General features: G+C 45.8%; 2 protein-coding genes across 2 annotated transcripts; one reads left to right on the top strand and one right to left on the bottom strand.

Moving 5' to 3' along the window:
• The first annotated feature begins 250 nt into the window (after positions 1–250).
• Positions 251–7980, top strand: LOC116520023 (calmodulin-1). Its single transcript, XM_032234158.1, has 6 exons — positions 251–466; positions 1473–1503; positions 3000–3143; positions 4021–4127; positions 5603–5738; positions 7291–7980. The coding sequence occupies exons 1-6, from the start codon at positions 464–466 to the stop codon at positions 7317–7319; spliced, it is 450 nt and encodes a 149-aa protein (XP_032090049.1). The 5' UTR covers positions 251–463; the 3' UTR covers positions 7320–7980.
• Positions 7981–12506: 4526 nt separating this feature from the next.
• LOC116520142 (ribosomal protein S6 kinase alpha-4-like) lies at positions 12507–17617 on the bottom strand. The gene is made up of 3 exons (XM_032234292.1): positions 17561–17617; positions 16945–17187; positions 12507–15561 (listed from the first exon to the last, which is right to left on the bottom strand). Exons 1-3 carry the CDS (start codon positions 17615–17617, stop codon positions 15355–15357), a joined length of 507 nt encoding a protein of 168 aa, XP_032090183.1. The 3' UTR covers positions 12507–15354.
• Between the last annotated feature and the right edge of the window lie 1240 nt (positions 17618–18857).

Genomic DNA, 18857 nt, shown 5'->3' on the forward strand with positions numbered 1-18857 from the left:
CCGACAGTATTTTTTTCCGGGTCAGGCTTCCTCTTGACTCCGCCCTCTTTTCCTTTTCTCCTCCCCCCGCCCCTCCTCGGCCTGTTATGACGGCTTCTCCTTTAAGCAGCCCCCTCGACGCAATGCAGGGGAGGCTGAACCAATGGGGGCACGCTCAGCGGGCCACGTGAGGGGAGAGAGAAGGGAGGCGGAGCTATAAGGACAAGAGCCCGGATGCTAGAAGGCGGGGGCGGGGCGTCGCCCATGCAGCCAGGGTTGCTCGCCGGAACTCGTTGGCGGAGCGATTCGCTTGGCGCGGCGAGGCGGCCGAGCAACGGTCGCCGCCTGCCGTTGGTGGGGGGGGGAGGAGCGCCAGGGCGCATGCGCGAGAGAGGCGGCAGCGGCTCCTCGACCCGAGGCGGAGGGAGACGGACGGGAATCCCAAAGCTGAGAGGACGCGGCGCTGCTCCCTCGCCCGGTCACCATGGTGAGGGGAAGGGGCAATTTTGAGGCGGGGGGAGGACGGGACAGCGTGAATAAAACCTCCCGGGCCGCGCGTCATACCCAAAAGGGGCGGGGCAGGAAAGGGGAGGGGCCAGACTTGGAGGGGGGGCTCCTGAAGACCCTCTAGCCCACCCTCTTCCCCCCTATTCAACAAGAGGGGGGGGTCCCCCCGAGACAATAGAGGGGCGTTTACCGGGGCGGGGCAGGACCCCCTCCTCTGAATTGGGGGGGGGGGCTAGTAGTCTCAGGGAGGGGGGAATTTGAGCAGAGGTCAGCACCAGAGGAGGGGAGGGGCGGAGCTATATGAGACCCCGCCCCCTTGGATATTGGGGTCGCGGGGGGGGCTAAGGAGGGAGGAGTTAGAAATGTCAATCATTGTTTGGAAAACAAAATATGTGTCAAATATGGATATACAATATGGAAAAATTGTAAATAGTCTAATGTAAGTAGAAATTTAGTTCAAATTTTCCTTTACTTTTTCATTTGGTCCTATTACTCTTAATTACTGTTTTAATAAAGCACTGTTGTACAGTAGTGGCCAAAATTGTGGAAACCTTTTGGGGGAAAAGTGGGCAGGTTTATTTTTCAACGTTTGATGGCGAATAACACCGCTTTTTTTTCTTAGTAGTCCCATAAAATTACACATCAATGGCCGGAATGACAAATGGCACTGCAGAAAGCGACTTAACGACTGTGTTTCACGCTGACGACCACATCCCAGGGGGTCACGGGATCAAAATTCACACGCTTGGCCACTGGCTCACAGATACGACCTTTTTCTGTCTTTTGGAACCCATCGCCAAGCATCCGAATGTACATCCCGTAGCCGTGGGGGATTTTGTCGCTTTTTTTGGCAGTGCCCCTGTAACTTTGAACGCTTTTTCCCTGGAGTGTTGTAAGTCGAGGACTCACCTGCATACAATGAGAAGGAAGCTGGCCCGATTTCGAAAGGGAGTCTTGACTTTTTATTTTCTTGTTAACTTTCTCAGGCTGACCAACTGACCGAGGAGCAGATCGCAGGTAAGAATTGGAGGGTCCCTGGAAGAGTTGCAGAATTGATTCGGGTAGCTGGGAAACAGACATCCACCCCTGGAAACTCAACTGCCGTTTAGACAAAGAGGCTGCATTCTCACAAATCAGCTACTCTCCCTCTGAAAAATGAGATAGCGTGTGGTCTTCTTTCTCTTAATTTTTTGAAATTATCTCTTTTGTTTATCATTCATAATACAAAATACAAAAATGGCAAACAAAACATTGGGAAAGACAGGGGAGGGAAAAGTGTAGGAAAAAGGAAGAAAAGGCATTGACTTCTGACTTCCTTTGGTGCGGTCGAATAAGATAACCTCAAAACCTAAGACTTTTTACCTAATAGTGTATACTAACTATTTCTATAACAACAAATCTATCTCATCGGCAAAACCCAAAGTCATTCATTCCCACCCTCCCACCTTATCATCTACCTTCTATCCATCCATCCATCCATCCATCTATCTATCACCTCTGTTATATATGATCTATCTCATCTATCTTCTATCATGCATGCATCCATCCCTATCTATATAATCTATCATCCATCCATCCATCTAGCTATGTATCTAATCTTCCATCCATCCATTCATCCATCCATCTATCATCTGTTATATATGATCTCTCATCTATCTTCTATCATGCATGCATGCATCCATTCATCCATCCCTATCTATCTAATCTATCATACATCCATACATCCATACATCTAGCTGTCTAATCATCCATCCATCTAGCTATCTAATCTTCCATCCATCCATCCTCCATCCATCTATCATCTGTTATCTATGATCTATCTCATCTATCTTCTAGCATCCATCCATCCCTATCTATCTAATCTATCATCCATCCATCCATCTAGCTGTTTAATCATCCATCCATCTAGCTATCTATCTAATCTTCCATCCATCCATCTAATCTATCTTCCATTCATCTATCATCTGTTATCTATGATCTATCTCATCTATCTTCTAGCATCCATCCATCCCTATCTATCTAATCTATCATCCATCTATCCAGCCATCTACCTGTCTAATCATCCATCCATCTAGCTATCTAATCATCCATCCATTCATCCATCCATCTATCTAATCTATCTTCCATCTATCTATCATCTATCTGTTATCTATGATCTATCTCATCTATTGTCTATCATGCATGCATGCATCCATCCCTATCTAGCTAATCTATCATCCATCCATCCATCTAGCTGTCTAATCCATCCATCCATCCATCTAGCTATCTAATCTATATTCCATCCATCTATCTACTATGATCTATCTGCTACCTATGACCTATCTTCTATCATCCATCCATCCATCTATTTATCTTCTATCATCTTTCTGCTATCTATGATCTATCTGTCTATCTTCTATCATCCATCCATCTATGCCTGCCTGCCTGCCTGTCTATCTCATTTGCTTTGTTAAAAGTTTGGATCGAGGGGACGAATGTGGCTCTGACCTCGCCCTCCTGCCTGTTCCTTTCAGAGTTCAAGGAAGCCTTCTCCCTCTTCGACAAAGACGGCGATGGCACCATCACCACCAAGGAGCTGGGCACCGTGATGCGCTCCCTGGGTCAGAACCCCACCGAGGCAGAGTTGCAAGACATGATCAACGAAGTGGATGCGGATGGTGAGCAGGGCCCTGACCGGATGGTGGTTGGGAGGCTGTTTGGGGAGAATAGCAGAATCATTTAGAATTGGAAGGGACTTGGAGGTCCTCTAGACCAACCCCATGCTCAATCAGAAGACCCTATATTACTTCAGACAAATGGCTGCCCAATCTCTTCTTGAAAACCTCCAGTGTTGGCTCAAACTCTGGAGGCAAAACGTTCCATTGGTTAATTGTTCTCACTGTCAGGAAATTTCTCCTTACTTCTAGGTTGCTTCACTCCTTGATTAGTTTCCATCCATTGTTTCTTGTCCTACCTTCCGGTCCTTTGGAAATAGCTTGACTCCCTCTTCTTTGGGGCAGCCCCTGAAATATTGGAAGACTGCTATCATGTCTCCCCTAGTCCTTCTTTTCATTAAACTAGACATCCCCAGTTCCTGCAACCGTTCTTCATATGTTTTAGCCTCCAGTCCCCTAATCCTCTTTGTTGCTCTTCTCTGCACTCTTTCGAGAGTCTCCACATCGTTTTTACATCATGGTGACCAAAACTGGATGCAAATATTCCAAGTGTGGCCTTACCAAGGCCTTATAAAGTAGTATTAACACTTTGTGTGATCTTGATTCTCTCCCTCTGTTGATGCAGCCTAGAACTGTGTTGGCTATTTTGGCAGTTGTACTACGCCACTGGCTGATATTGAAGTGATTGTCCACTAGGACTAGAGAGATAAGGGGCTAAACTAGGCCTTGATTTTTCCAGAGTTTCAGCTTAGAGGGGCGGGGGGGAGTGGAGAATCTAAATTTCTTTGGTGGGGAATCTAGCCTTTTGTGATTGGGTAGCAAAGAGCTATCTTTATTTCATTTTTTTTTAGTCAGTTGATCTGACTGATCCTTTTCCCAGGCAACGGCACAATCGATTTCCCAGAATTCCTCACCATGATGGCCCGGAAAATGAAAGACACCGACAGTGAAGAAGAGATCCGTGAGGCCTTCCGAGTTTTTGACAAGGTGAGTTTGCTTAATTTGGGAGGGCTTTGGGTAGTCCTCGTGTTGCGACCTCGGTTGAGCCCCAATTTTTGCTGGAAACATTTGTTAAGCGAGTTTTGCCCATTTTACGACTTTTCTTGCCACCGTTGTTAAGTGAAGTGCTGCATTCGTTAAGTTGGTCACCCGGTTGTGAAGTGGATCTGCCTCCCCCATAACTACAGCGCAGGAGGTCAGATTCTGCACAGGAGCACTGGGGATTCGTCACAAACATGTGTCTTCTCCACCATAGTGATGTTATACAAATGTGGCAAGGCCTTTGCGCTGCTTAGTCACTTCCCTCTGAGCGTTGAACCTACAACTGGCCACACAGTTTAGGAATTGCAACTATCGTAGTCAGACCATGTATAATTGCCACTGGATTTTATTATAGATTTTAGTTATCGTATTTCTCGGAGTATAAGACGCACCTTTTTCCCTCAAAAAAGAGGCTGAAAATCTGGGGGTGTCTTATACATCAAATACAGCATTTTTTGCCTCCCAAAGCCCTGCCCTTCACCAAAATGGCCATGCATACCCTTATGGAGGCTTTCAGAGAGCTCCTGGGGGCTGGGGAGGGCAGAAATGAGCAAAAAATGGGCTGTTTCCCCTCACCCCCCCCCCAACAGCACTCTATAAACCTCCATAATTGCTATGCATGCAATTTTTTTGATGAAAAACGGGTCCGTTTTTGCAAAAAACAGGCTGTTTTTTGCTTGTTCCTCCCCCTGAGCACTCTGCAAGCCCCCCCCCCCGGGTATTTATGCCTTTTGAGAGGGGGAAACGGGGCCATTTTTGTGAAAAACGGGCCGTTTTGGGGAGGTTTGCAGAGTGCAAAACCTTTTTTTCCCCCTCCTTTTGGAAAGCTCTTTAACTGATTGATGAGAATTAGATTGATCAAGTGCTGTGCCAGCAGAAACAAAGTCTTAGGTCCTGCAGATTGTCAGCGATTTCCTTCTCCAGCACATGGATAAATACACCTGGAAACATTTACCTACCTACTCTCTCTCTAGTGTACACCTATCTAGTGTATTTCTCTCTTTCTCTCTCTCCCTCTCTCCCTACCTACCTACTGTATTTCTCTCTCTCTCTCTCTCTCTCTACCTACCTACCTACCTACTCTCTCTCTCTCTCTCTCCCTACCTACCTACTGTATTTCTCTCTCTTTCTCTCCCTCTCTATCCCTCTATCTACCTACCTAATTTTTTTAAAAAATTTACCTCTTCAAAACCCTGGTGCATCTTATGCTCCCAAAAATATGGTATTATTTTATACTAGAAGTTTTCAGTGTATATATCCTAAGTGATTTTATTTGTTTGGGTCGCTGGTCTTTGACTGTAATCCTAAATGGTTGTTGTTGGTCCTAAGTCATTAATTCAGTGCCTCTATAACTTTGAAGGGATGCTAAATGAACCGTTGTAAGTTGAGGCTGATCTGTCCCTCCTTCCTTTTCTCTCCAGGATGGCAACGGGTACATCAGCGCCGCCGAGCTGCGCCACGTGATGACCAACCTGGGCGAGAAGCTGACGGACGAGGAGGTGGATGAAATGATCCGAGAAGCCGACATAGATGGGGATGGGCAAGTCAATTACGAAGGTAAGGGGACTAAAAACCCTCGGGGGGGTGGGGTCGAAAGTGAGCACACGCCCTCTCGTGCAGGTGGCATTTATGCCAGGCAAATGTTTTAGTATATTCCCCCCCCCCACTTACTGGGCAAGCGGAACTCTTGAGAACACTGAAGGCTAGAAACAGGGGAAGGAAAGGTGGGTTCAGATCCACCTTTTACAAACCACCTCAAAGGACTTTGGTTTGTGAGTGCACCCCGTTTCCCCTGAAAATAAGACCTCCCCGGATAATAAGCCCAATTGGGCTTTGGAGCGCATGCACTAAAATAAGCCCTCCCCGAAAATATTGCAACACAGCAGCAGCCACGAGGTGACCACGCTTGCCACCTCTTGCACCTCAAAAATAATAAGGCCCCCCCGAAAATAACTCCAAGCGCTTATTTCGGGGGCCAAAAGAAAATAAGACCCTGTCTTATTTTCAGGGAAACACTGTAGTTTTGTTTCCATTTTGGTGCATCAGCCTTGGCCACTTTGAAGGTGGCTGGCTGGGGAATTCTGGGAGTTGAAGTCCCATCTTCTTCAAAGTGGCCAAGGTTTCAGAGACATTGACCTACAGGTAGATAACAGATTAACAAGAGTTGGAAGGGACCTTGTAGGTCATCTAGTCCCGCCCAGCAGACCCTACACAGTAGTTTCAGAACCAATTTTTAACCTTGATCTGCATCTTTTGCTCATGAGGACGCCCTGTCTGTCAAGGTGGCCAGGGAATTGTGGGAGTTGAAGTCCACCCTTCAAAGTGACCGAGGGTTGAGAGACACAGATCTAACTAACAGTGTACAGTAGTGGCCAAGATTGTGGAAACCTTTTGGGAAAAGTGTATTTTTGAAGTTTGATGGCTAATAACACCACCTTTTTTGGAGTAGGATCATAAAGTCATATATCAACGGAAAGATAATTTAATCAAGAATGTAACGCAACAAAGTTTGTTCCGTTATCTGTATTCTGTGAAAGGTTGTAGCCAAATATAGCCAGCAATAAAACCCAGTTAATAGAAGCAGTCATTCAATCTTGGTTTCAAAACATTATAACAGCTAGAGAAGTAAATGACTTGGTTCACTCCATGGGAAGGCGTTGCAAGGCCAAAATTCATTCTAAAGGTTACCCAACTAAGTATTAACTGACATGGTGATAATTTTTGTATACCTCATTTGTTCTATCGTGATAATTTTTGTATAGCTCCCTTTTTCTACGTGTTTTTCACTTGTCTTCTTCATAACCGCTATTCTAATAGCAAATCCTTCATAAAAGTTATTGCATTACATTCTTGATTAAATTATCTTTCCATTGATATGTAATTTTATGGGACTACTAAAAAAAAAAAGCGGCGTTATTCGCCATCAAACCTGAAGAATACTGTATACGTTCCCCAAAAGGTTTCCACAATTTTGGCCACTACTGTTATGTTCTTGGAACAATTGCTTGTCTGAACAGATTCATTAACGGGTGGGAGGCATTGTCCTTTCGGTAGCCCCTTCCTCAGCAGGCTCTGACGCCCTTCTCCGTCCTCTCTCCTTGCTCCGTAGAGTTTGTACAGATGATGACCGCCAAATAAGACAAGCCGCTGCCTCTTCCCCCCCCTCCCCTCGGCCGCCTCCCTCACCTGTTCAGGATGGAAGGATGGCCTGCTTCCTGGCTGGGACCTTCTCCAGCCCCACCTGTCTTTTGTCTGTGTACCACTCATGCCCCATTGGCGCTTTTAGCAGTTTGTGGCTGTACCCTGCTCTGCCTCCCTTTGCCCGCCCTCCTCGTGCCCTGGGGTGGGCGTGGTGGCGGCCAGGGGGCACGGTGCCTCGAAGCCCTTGCGGAAAGCGATGGGGCCGGAATACGGGACGCCTTTGGACAAGAGGTGGGTAGGAAGGTGAGGCCTCTCCCCCTGGTTCAACCCCTGCCTTGCAACCCAAAATCTCTCTACCACCTCCTGCACATTCATGGACTGTTGTCGTATGCAATTGCATACTTCCGCCATCGATCCTTTGTCTTCCTAGGACGATCTGCATTATCTTGGATATATTGTAATTGTTAAACCTAATCAATACCATCCTCTCCACCACCACCCTCATCCCACCCCACCCCTCTCCAGACCCTCTCCATAGCTTCAGGGAATGCTTCTCTTCCATTCCAGTTGATGTAAAGTTTTCTTTTTATTATTATTTTTCCTTTGTTTTTATTTTCTTCTTCTTCTTCTTTGAAATAAACTTTGTGTTTCAAACTGGTGGAGCCAATCGGCTGATGTAAAAAAAAACAAAAAACCCGTGACCTGAAGCCGTGCTGCTTTTTGGAGGCGTTTGGGGTACTTGTATTTTTTTTTGCAGTCGCTGAGAAATCAGCGTTAATTTCCCACTTCAAAGATTCCATTTCCACCAGACTGCAGCAGATTCCCCGAAAGTGCCATTCTTGGGTTTTCTCTGGGATCTGCCAGCTCCCAGATCAAGAAAACCTGCATTTTCTTTCTTTCTTTGGCAGCGATGGGAATGGCAGGCCCACTGAAGAAGGTCACTTAAAAAAGGAAAGATTTTAATTTCTCTAAATTGCAGAGTCGAGAATGAAAAACCAGCTCTGGCCATTTATTTGGGAAGTTTGACGGGGTGGGGTGGGGAAGAGAAACTATTGATATAACTAGTGAAGCTTTGAGATTCCCATCAAAATAAAATTCAAAGTGAAGAGGTAAATTTGTGGATTTCAGCATTGGGAAGTCTAGTGTATTTTAAATTTCCAGAGAAGGTACTAAGCAAGGGATTGTATGGCCAGTGCCATGAAAAAAATGACCTTATGATATTTCAAGTTTATATGGATATATTTGTTCTGTGTGTATACAAATACAAACACAAACAAACACACACAAACACACACACATCCCAATAGAAGAGAATATTTGTAGCGTGGGGTCCTTAGTGCTCTCTAAGCTTGGTGGTTTTCCTTGCAGGCGTTTCATGACCCAACTAGGTAACATCATCAGTGCTAGAAGGGGGAAGGAGGAGGAGAATTGTGGGGTCCTTGGGTGCTCTCTGAGCTGGGTGATTTTCTTCCAGACGTTTCATGACCCAACTAGGTAACTTCATCAGTGCTAGAAGGGGGAAGGAGGAGGAAGAGAATTGTGGGGTCCTTGGTGCTGTCTGAGCTGGGTGGTTTTCTTCCAGACGTTTCATGACCCAACTAGGTAACATGATCCTTCTGCTAGGGTGGGGTGGGGCCAGCTCATTTTAGTGGCTCAGTTCAACCCTCCGCTCCATATTTTCTATTGGTACCACAGATGAGTGCCAAAGGCTTCAAAAAGCACACAATCTGGAGAAATGTGCATTCAGGCACACTAACAAGGATGGCTGCACAAACACCTGTAAAATGAGGGCAATCCCCCTCCTCCTAGTCCTGGTAACGTTACCTAGTTGGGTAATAAAATGTCTGCCAAAAAAAACAAACCACCCGAACCAACCTCAGAGAGCACCACGTAAACCAAAGAAGCAAATATTTCCGAATTTGTTCCATCGTGCCAAACCCGGCAATGCTTGTTGATCTTGTTCTGACCGGGGCTTCCCAAGAGCCTGAAGCAAACTCCTTGTTGTCCCCACCAAAAAAAAACCCTTTTATTAATTGACTGCGAATTCTGCTCCTTCACCTCCAGCAAAGTCTTTCCAGGGAGGATTTACGGTCACAGACCTTCTCTGGCTTGGAGAGCTGCCAGGCCGATCTCTGCAGAACTTGGCCAGGAGTCTCGGAGAGTCACAAACCAATTAAGCGAACTAATTGTCTCTTCCACTCCCCTTTCGCTCCTCTTTTATTTCCTTTGAAAGGGGCCATTCACCGTCCACCTGTGGCCTTCCTCCCAAGTCGACCCCTGTTCTTTAGCTGTTCCTTTCGTCTGGCAGCTCTGCGCATGCGCACACTGGGAACAGGCTCCAGCTGTTCCTCTGCCTCACTGATGTCTGACTCTGAAGGCAGCTGATAACTGTCAAACGGCCCTGGCCCCCTCTCTGCCTCCGACGCAGAGCCCTCCTCTGAGCCTTCCCCAGACTCCAGGACTGGCCCAGGTTCCTCCCCAACCCTCCTCACTGTCCGAATGTTGCTGGCGGGCCACAAGAGGTCTTTGGAATTAAATCTTGCCCGAAAGAATCCGAGAAAGAGCGATTTGGCTTCAGAGGCGATTTTTATTTTCAAATAAAAAATACACATGGTTTGGTTGCATGGGCCTGGACACCCTCTTCCCCACCGCACCCCCAAACGGGTGGCCCCCGGCCTCTTGTGCTACTGAAAAGGATGTTAAAAGGATGCCCTCCACTCCCTCACTCGTCTCCTTGGCACAGAGCGGAGGGCGTTATGGCAGTTGAGACACACACACACATGTACAGGCACGCGCACACGGATGTCCCTCGCCCTACGGAAAGGAGGAGCGCCTCGGCTCCCCGCGGGAAACAGCTCCCAAGTGCAAAGAAACGGAAGGAGGGGGGAAGCAGCTGGCCAGATCGTTGATTTGGGTACCACAGCTAGTCCTCGACTTACGGCCACAATTGAGGTTATTTAGAGAGAGAGAGACGAGCGAGTTTGGCCCCGTTTTTACGTCCTTCCTTGCCACCATCCTTAAATGAATCTGGCTTCTCGTTCGACTTGGCTTGTCGCAAAACGGGGAACCGTGTGACCTTGGGACACAGCAACGGTCGTAAGTATGAACCAGTTGCCAAAGCGTCCAGAATTGTGATCACGGAGAGGGGCCGCCGCCGCCGTCGTTAAGTGAGGTTACTTTTTTCTAACTTCGGATGGTCACTAAGCCAACTGTGGTAAGTTGAGGGCTACCTGCCTTTTAAAAATGGGGTGAAATTAAGCACAGGGTGCTTTCCCCAGGAGAAAGAGATTTTTTTATCCTTTTAAAAAATATAGATATATAAGCGTTCAGAAAATGCCTTGTTATGGTTGCCCGCGTTTCCTCCCAACCTCTCAAGCGAGACGCCCCGCCTGGTTCACACGATGCTTGGTTAAAGATGGCTTAAGGGGGAGCCGGGTTCAAGACTTCCTCTCTTAAATCCCATCTCCCCGGATGTTGAAGCCAAGCATGGAATTTATTTATTTTTTTGTGCAGGGAGAAAAATGAATGGCGCCCTTCCACTCCCTGCCCAATACTGTGATTTTAAAGCCTCCGCTCGCTTCCTCCTCCTCCCTAGACCATGAAAAACAGATTTATTAGGAACTTTCCCAATTCCATCTTTGGAAGGAAGATTCCCGCCACGTCTCATTGCAGGCGTGGGAAAGTTCTAGAGCAGTAGGTTCTCGAATTCGTGGTCCACCGATCCCTGGACTTGGAAAAAAATATTCTGATTTAAATCTTTGAAGTCTTGGAGGCTAAAGATATTAAAGGGAGTCCGTGGGAGGAAAAATATTTAGAACCACTGGCCTAGAACGTTTCACCCCTCGCTAGCTTTAAGATTGGGTAGGACTTCAACTCCCAGAATTCCCCAGCCAAGTAACAACAATCCTGCCTGGGGAATTCTGGGAATTGAAGTCCACCCACGTTAAAAGCAGCCAAGGGTGAGAAACACGGATCTGTAGTGACCCAGATTTTGGCAGAAAATCACATTTTCCCAGGCTGTAAATTTTCTCTCGCTCTAAAATGCCCTATCTATCGCTCTCCTACGACGGTATAAAATTTATCCGTTTTTAAACGGTGGCAGATGCGGGTTCTTTTAAAGGAACTCCAAATGTTTCAAGTAGCAATAATCTTCCCATTTAATGTCGATCAAACTGGCAATCTGGTGGGGTCTGGGAAGAATACTGAGCCCGTTCTTATTTTTCCCATGCTGGGCATTGCTTACACTTTCTCTGTTGGCTCCGTTGTTCCCCAAATCGGAATACATTGCTAATTGCACTTCCCTTATCCATTAAGGTATCTAGACATATTTTTTTTTATTTTGACCCCTCTCTCTTTCAATCTCTCTTTCTCTCTTACCATCTCTCTCTCTCACAATCTTTCTCTTTCTCTCAATGTCTCTCAATCTTTCAATTTACCTTTCTCTCAATCTTTCTCTCATCATCATCTTTCTCTCAGTCTCGCTCTCACAATCTTTTTCTCTTTCTTTCAATCTCTCTCTCTTACCATCTCTCTCTCCCACAATCTCGCTCTCACAATCTCTCTTTCTCTCACAATCTCTTTCTTCTCTCAATGTCTCTCAATCTTTCAATCTACCTTTCTCTTTCTCAATCTCTTTCACTCATCATCTCTCTTATCTTTCTCTCAGTTTTTCTCTCGCAATCTTTCTCTCTTTCAATCTCTCTTACCATTTCTCTCTTTCTCACAATCTCGCTCTCACAATCTTTCTTTCTCTCAATGTCTCTCAATCTTTCAATCTACCTTTCTCTCAATCTTTCTCTCATCATCTCTCTTATCTTTCAATCTTTCTCTCAGTCTCCCTCTCAAAATCTTTCTTTCAATCTCTCTTTCTCTCTTACCATCTCTCACTCTCACAATCTTTCTTTTTCTCTCACAATCTCTTTCTCTTCTCTCTCTCTCTGTCTCTCAATCTTTCACTCTACCTTTCTCTCTTTCAATCTTTCATCTCTTTCTCTCAATCTTTCTCTACAATCTCGCTCTCAATGTTTCTCACTTTTTCTCTCTCAATCTCTTTCCATCAATCTCTCTCAGTGTCTTTCTTTCAATCTACCCTTTTCTCTCAAACAATCTCCCTCCCTCCCTTTTCTCAGGCCCTTGTCCTAATGCTGTTTTTGTGCATATATATAAATATATATATAAATAGTCTCGGATTCAAGAATGGGAAAGAGCCCACTCTTTTATTAATACCCCTTAACAATCACCCATTTACAGCTTCGGTCGTTTTGGATAAAAATATTCCTTAACATGCTATCACCCGTTCTTAAAAAAAAAAAAATAATAATAATAATAGTCACCTTGTCAAATTCCCCAACCAGAAATCCAGCAATTTACAGCCCTGACTTTACTGAAAAACTCCATTATTTTCCCCGCTACATAAAATACACAGTCCTCAAAACACTTTTGGCAACGTATCTTTTTAAGTTTCCAAAAAATCTGTGCAATAAATTTTGAGACACTCAAGACATACCACGTTTATAGAGAATAAAAATTCAAGCAGGATTTCCCCCCCCCCCTTTTCCTTTTTACTCCGGTCGCTTAAGCAATAGGGAATTTTAAAAAAATAATGACCATTAATACTGCTGTAGGATGATTGACGAGGGGCTTAAGGAAAAAGCCCCTCTTGTTTTTAGCACAACTTCAAACACTGTTCATCCACCTCTTAAGAATTCGACGTCTTTCATGCCATTAAATTAACGGAGGACCCAAGTAGAATTCCCTGGGGTTCTTTTTTTTTAAAGGTGTTTCTTCCTATAAATAAGGATGTAAATAAAAATCTAATCTCTGTAAGCAAACAGGCAAACAGAATAATTCTTAATGATGTGGTGCTCTTTCTCCCCTGTTCTATATTTCAACGTCGTTTTTTAAAATCTACTGAACTGGATTTCTGTCCTTTCTCGCGTGCACACACACACACACACACTGAAAGACGCTGCCTTGCACAAACATTCACTCCCATGCTTGCCTTTTCAATATATATATTTAAACAAGAAAGACAGACAGGAATTACTTTCTTAAAAATATAACTCTCTCCCCCTTTTGCCCCCACCCGCAAAACTGCCTGAGCTTATTGGATTCACCCAGAAAAATAGATCCGACTGGATCCTAAGGCATGTCCCTCCCCGTCCCATAAGAATCTCTCAAGATTCAAGAGGAGGTTGACATTAAGTCCCCCTCGCTTTCCCCCCCAAAACAAAAAAAACATTTTCCTACAAATTTCCTATTTGGCTTTCTTCCGGACACATAAACAGATCGATGTGTCTTATTCTGTGTTGTTGGGGGAGGTTGTTTCTCTTACGCATATATACATACATACATACACACAGGTAGTCCTTGACTTACGACCACAGTGAGGGCCGGAATTTTCACCGCGAAGCAGTGTCTCCTTTTTTTTTGCCGCGGTTCTTCAGCGATTCGTTGCGGTTGTTAAAACGAATCACGTCATGAAGCGAATCTGAGAGCCAGCTGGGAACGTCGCAAAACATGGGAATTTTGCGTTCCCCAGACGCTGCACCCAGTTGTAAATAGACAAGACGCTCGTTGCCAAGCGCCCGGGATTTTGAACCCGGGACCGTAGAGGTCCTAAAGAAAAAACAGTCATAAGCGTGAGGACTGGTTATACGTGGCTTTTTTTTTCCAGCGGTGCAGTAACTCCGGTCACTAATAGAACAATTGTAAGTCTAGGACGGCCTCCTTATCCTTTAAAAACCCTAGCGTCCTGCTCAGAATGAGTTTTAGAGTTTTACCTGTTTAAAAATTAAAAAATCCTATTTTACTCCTGTGTTTGGTTTTTTTTATACAAAAGATTTGAGGTTCAGGAGTCCCCCCAGCGAGAAGCTGTAGCCCCAGATTTAAGCCTTGTACCAACCATCATGTAACCCAGTTGGTTTTGCCTTAGTGTGACACACAAACTAACCCCTAATCCTAGTTGGAATGGCTTAGTGTAACATCTGAGCCCAAACATACCTTGGCGCGAAGATTTGCCATGAAAAGTTCTATGTCGGACACAGGAGTGTACGGGAATTTAAAAAGAAAGATAAAGTACAGCTAGTCCTCGGGTTACGGCTACAATTGAGACCAATATTTCTGTTGCTAAGAGAGAAGTTCCCATTTGACGACCTTTCTCGCCACATCCTCAAGGGAATGCCCGCCGTTCTTAAGTTACGAACATGGTTGTTAAGCGAATCTGGCTTTTCCCCGTGTGCTGATCAGAAGGTCGCAAAATGTGACCCCCGGAACACTACGACCATCGTAAATATGAGACAGTTGCCAAGCATCTGAATCATGTGGCCGTGGGGATGCCGCAACTTGAAAAACGGTCGTAAATCCTTTTTCTCCCTGTGTTGTAACTTCAAACGGTCACTGAATGAACTGTTGTAAATCAGGGACTACCTGTAAAGCGGGAGAAAATATTCTCCTTCTCCAGAATGCAGTTTTGGCCTCAGAAGGTGCAAATCCCTTCCTATTAACATCTTATAAAAAAAAAATTAAATGCTACCGACCCTGAATTAAAAAAAACAATCCCATTAACTGAAGTCTGTCTTAAAATAATCCCAGGTATGGATTTGCAATAACGCAGCTCACCACCAGTGGGGGTGGGGGACATCGAAGAGGACCACTGCCCTCTGCTGGTAGTTTGGAAAATGGCAGCCTGTCTCTACAACAGTCTTAATTTCATTCCCAATGGAGGGCTGGGGAAACAGGCATGCAGAAAAGCGCCAGACTGGGTAGGAAATAAAATGGTGACGCTCTCCACATTAAAAACAGCTCGGAGTAGCAAAACCTCCCTTGGCTGCGTCCTCGTGGTAATCAACCCCCCCCCTGCCCCATTTCTGAATGAAAGTGTCACATCATGGCGGGTGGGTGGGCTTGAAATGGGGAAGTGGAAGCCGGGCTCCCGACGCTCCCCAGACAGCAAACATAGACAATAAATACCCCTTTTCCCATCCAGCGTTTCAGTGCTCGCCCCCTTCCCGCCCCCCCCCCCCTCCGGCTGCTACGAGGGGGGGTCGTGGCGAATGGTGGGGATCTTGGCTTTGGGGGGACGGGAGGAGGACCCCGAAGAAGAGGAGGAAGAGGAGGAGCTGCTGCTTCGGCGACCCTCAGCACCGGTGCTGGACATCTTCAGCTTGCGCCGTTTAGCCAGAGGGGCGTTTTCCACACTTTTCAGAAAAAAACCTTCGCGCTTTCCCTTATTGAAGGCCTAGACGACAAGAGAGAGAAAATGTTGTTTTAATTTTTTTATATATATCAAAAAAAGGATTGCCTTCTGTTTCCTTTAAAAAAATATAGTTTTGTTTATATATTTTCACATTACATACCTTGTTTCCCCCAAAATAAGACTTGAAAATTAGCCCTCGCATGATTTCTCAGGATTCTTGTAATATAAGCCCTACCCCCCAAATAAGCCCCAGTTAAGATTGTCAATCAGATGGATGCATTCAGTGCCGTATTTCCCTGAAAACAAGACCTAAATGGAAAATAATTCCTAATGCATCTTTTGAAGCAAAAATTAATATAGGTAAAGGAAAAGATTCTTGCACATATGTGCTAGTCGTTCCTGACTCTAGGGGCCGGTGCTCATCTCTGAAAGCTGAAGAGCCAGCGCTGTCCGAAGACGTCTCCGTGGTCATATGGCCGGCATGACTCAATGCCGAAGGCGCATGGAACGCTGTTCCCACCTATTTTTCTATTTGTATTTTTTACGTGCTTTCGAACTGCTCGGTTGGCAGAAGCTGGGACAAGGAATGGGAGCTCAATCCGCTACACAGCGCTAGGGATTCGAACCGCTGAACTGCTGACCTTTCTGATCGACAAGCTCAGCGTCTTATCCCCTGAGCCACCACGTCTCTCTATAGGACACTCAACCATAGATATAAGACACTGATCTATCTATCATCTATCTATCTATCTATCTATCTATCTATCTATCTATCTATCTATCTATCTATCTATCTATCATCTATCTATCTATCTATCTATCTATCTATCTATCTATCTATCTATCTATCTATCATCTATCTCTTTCATCCATCCATACATCATCTCTATCAACTATCATCTCTTCCATCCATCCATCTATCTATCTATCTATCTATCTATCTATCTATCTATCTATCTATCTATCTATCTATCTATCTATCTATCTATCATCTATCATCTAGCTCTAATCTATCATCTAGCTATCTATCATCTTGTGATAGATATAACTCATCTAGTTATATCTATCATCCAGTTATATCTATATCTATATATCATCTAGCTATATATCATCTAGCGATAGATAGATAGATGATATGATATGATTTATCATAAATATAGGACACTGAGTTATATATAAACTGGGTAAGCCTGTTTTAAGATGCAGCCAATATTTTTTTTCATTTTTGCCTTCTCCAAAGGCTAAGAAATCATGTTTTTTCCCCAATCCAGAGATTGCTTTGAAGGGGGTGGGGTGGGGGGCTGATAGTTTTTAGATGGCACTCAGCAACCTTCTCCCATACAATCACACCTTGTCCCATCCCATCCGTCCCCTCGGGGGGGAGGGAAACCGAATCCCCCAGCCTCAAAACCGGTATACTCTCACCATAAACGTCACATTGACGCCCGTTCGCACGGCGGGCCCGGAGCTCTCGAGGATGTCCGGTGTCATGAGCGGTGTGGACGAGAGGGCGCTGCCATCTTGGAGCCACTCGTTGTACCGTAAGTTGGACATTTTCAACCGCTTGGCGGGGTCGACCGTCAGGAGACCTGGCCAAACACGGACAGATGAGATTAAAATCACAAAAGCCTCCTCCTCGGCCAACGCAACGGTGTCTTTCCCCCTCCCCTATTTCACTACCCTGTTTCCCTGAAAATAAGACCGCCCCAAAGAAATAAGCCCTCCCCGAAAATATTGCAACGCAGCAGTAGCCATGCGGTGACCACGTTCTCTGCCTCCTGCACACCAAAAATAATAAGACCTCCCCAAAAATAAGACCAAGCATTTCTTCCGGAGTCAAAAGAGAATAAGACCCTGTTTTATTTTCGGGAAAACACGGTACAATTAGTCTGCGACTTACAAATGTCCATTTAGCGACCGATCGAAGCTGCAACGGCACTAGAAAAAGCGAGCAAGGGTCGTTTTTTCACACTTGCGACCCTTGCAAGCTTTCTCTCCTCCCCCCCATGGTCACATGATCCCCCCTTGGTGACCTTCTGACAAGGCAAGTCAGCGGGGACACGGGATTCGCCGAACAACCTTTTCCCAGGGCCGCCATAACGTCGAACGGCCACTAAATGGATGTCTGTAAGGTGAGGATTATCTGGTAAAATTGAAAACCCTCGTGACTTGTGCTAAAAAAAAAACTTGGAACAACGTCGCTGCTACAATGCAGAAGTTGCTCCGGTGGTGAAACCTCTGCTCCCTTCTTCGCCGTGAGATGGACAGGCGGTGTTACACAACACGCCCGAACCCACTTAACCTCTTCTCTACATCTCAACCACACATTTAATCCTAAAAGTCACCCAAACGGGCTGGGTTTGCACAGCAAACGTCGCAGTGGCGCAGTGGTTAGAGGGCGGTACTGCAGGCTGCTTCTGCTGACTGCCGGCTGCCGGCAATTTGGCCGTTCGAATCTCACCAGGCTCAAGGTTGACTCAGCCTTCCGTCCTTCCGAGGTGGGTCAAATGAGGACCCAGATTGTTGGGGGCAAGAGGCTGACTCTGTAAACCGCTTAGAGAGTGCTGTAAGGCACTGAAGTGGTATATAAATGCTATTGCCCTTCCTTCCTTCCTTCCTTCCTTCCTTCCTTCCTTCCTTCCTTCCTTCCTTCCTTCCCAGTGATTAGAATCCAGTATTGCAAGCTGCCCACTGTCAGCAGTTCGATCCCGACCTGCTCAAGGTTGACTCAGCCTTCTGTCCTTCCGAGGTCGGTAGAATGAGGACCCAGATTGTTGGGGGCAAGAGGCTGACTCTGTAAACCGCTTAGAGAGGGCTGTAAGGCACTGAAGCAGTATATAAATGCTATTGCCCTTCCTTCCTTCCTTCCTTCCTCCCTTCCCTCCCTCCCTCCCTCCCTCCCAGTGGTTAGAATGCAGTATTGCAAGCTGCCCACTGTCAGCAGTTCGATCCCGACCGGCTCAAGGTTGACTCAGCTTTCCGTCCTTTCCGAGGTCGATCGAATGAGGACCCAGATTGTTGGGGGCAAGAAGCTGATTCTGTAAATCGCTTAGAGAGGCTGTAAAAGCACTGTGAAGCGGTATATAAGTCTAAGGGCCATTGCTATTTTCCTTCCTCCCTCCCTGTTAGAATGCAGCATTTCAGGCAAACTCTGCCCACAGCCAACAGTTCAATCCTGACCAGCTCAAGGTTGACTCAGCCTTCCGTCCTTCAGTAAAAGGAGGACCCAGATTGTTGGGGGCAAGAGGCCGATTCTGCAAACCGCTTAGAGAGGGGCTGTAAAGCACTGCGAAGCGGCATATAAGTCTTAAGAGCTATTGCTATTCCATCAAATCCTT

Source organism: Thamnophis elegans, chromosome 17 (genome assembly GCF_009769535.1).
Source record: "Thamnophis elegans isolate rThaEle1 chromosome 17, rThaEle1.pri, whole genome shotgun sequence".
NCBI classification, from domain to species: domain Eukaryota; kingdom Metazoa; phylum Chordata; class Lepidosauria; order Squamata; family Colubridae; genus Thamnophis; species Thamnophis elegans.

Bases quoted from the DNA above. Each gene is read 5' to 3' on its own strand.
- LOC116520142 (XM_032234292.1), bottom strand. From the start codon at position 17,617: ATGGCGGCCCTGGGAAAAGGTTGTTCGGCGAATCCCGTGTCCCCGCTG. The intron at 17,188-17,560 runs GTCAGAAGGTCA...GTAGTGAAATAG, and splicing joins TGTCCCCGCTGACTTGCCTT to GGGAGGGGGAAAGACACCGT. The intron at 15,562-16,944 runs GTGAGAGTATAC...CTTGTCGTCTAG, and splicing joins GCGTCAATGTGACGTTTATG to GCCTTCAATAAGGGAAAGCG.
- LOC116520023 (XM_032234158.1), top strand. The intron at 1,504-2,999 runs GTAAGAATTGGA...TGTTCCTTTCAG, and splicing joins GACCGAGGAGCAGATCGCAG to AGTTCAAGGAAGCCTTCTCC. The intron at 4,128-5,602 runs GTGAGTTTGCTT...TTTTCTCTCCAG, and splicing joins CCTTCCGAGTTTTTGACAAG to GATGGCAACGGGTACATCAG.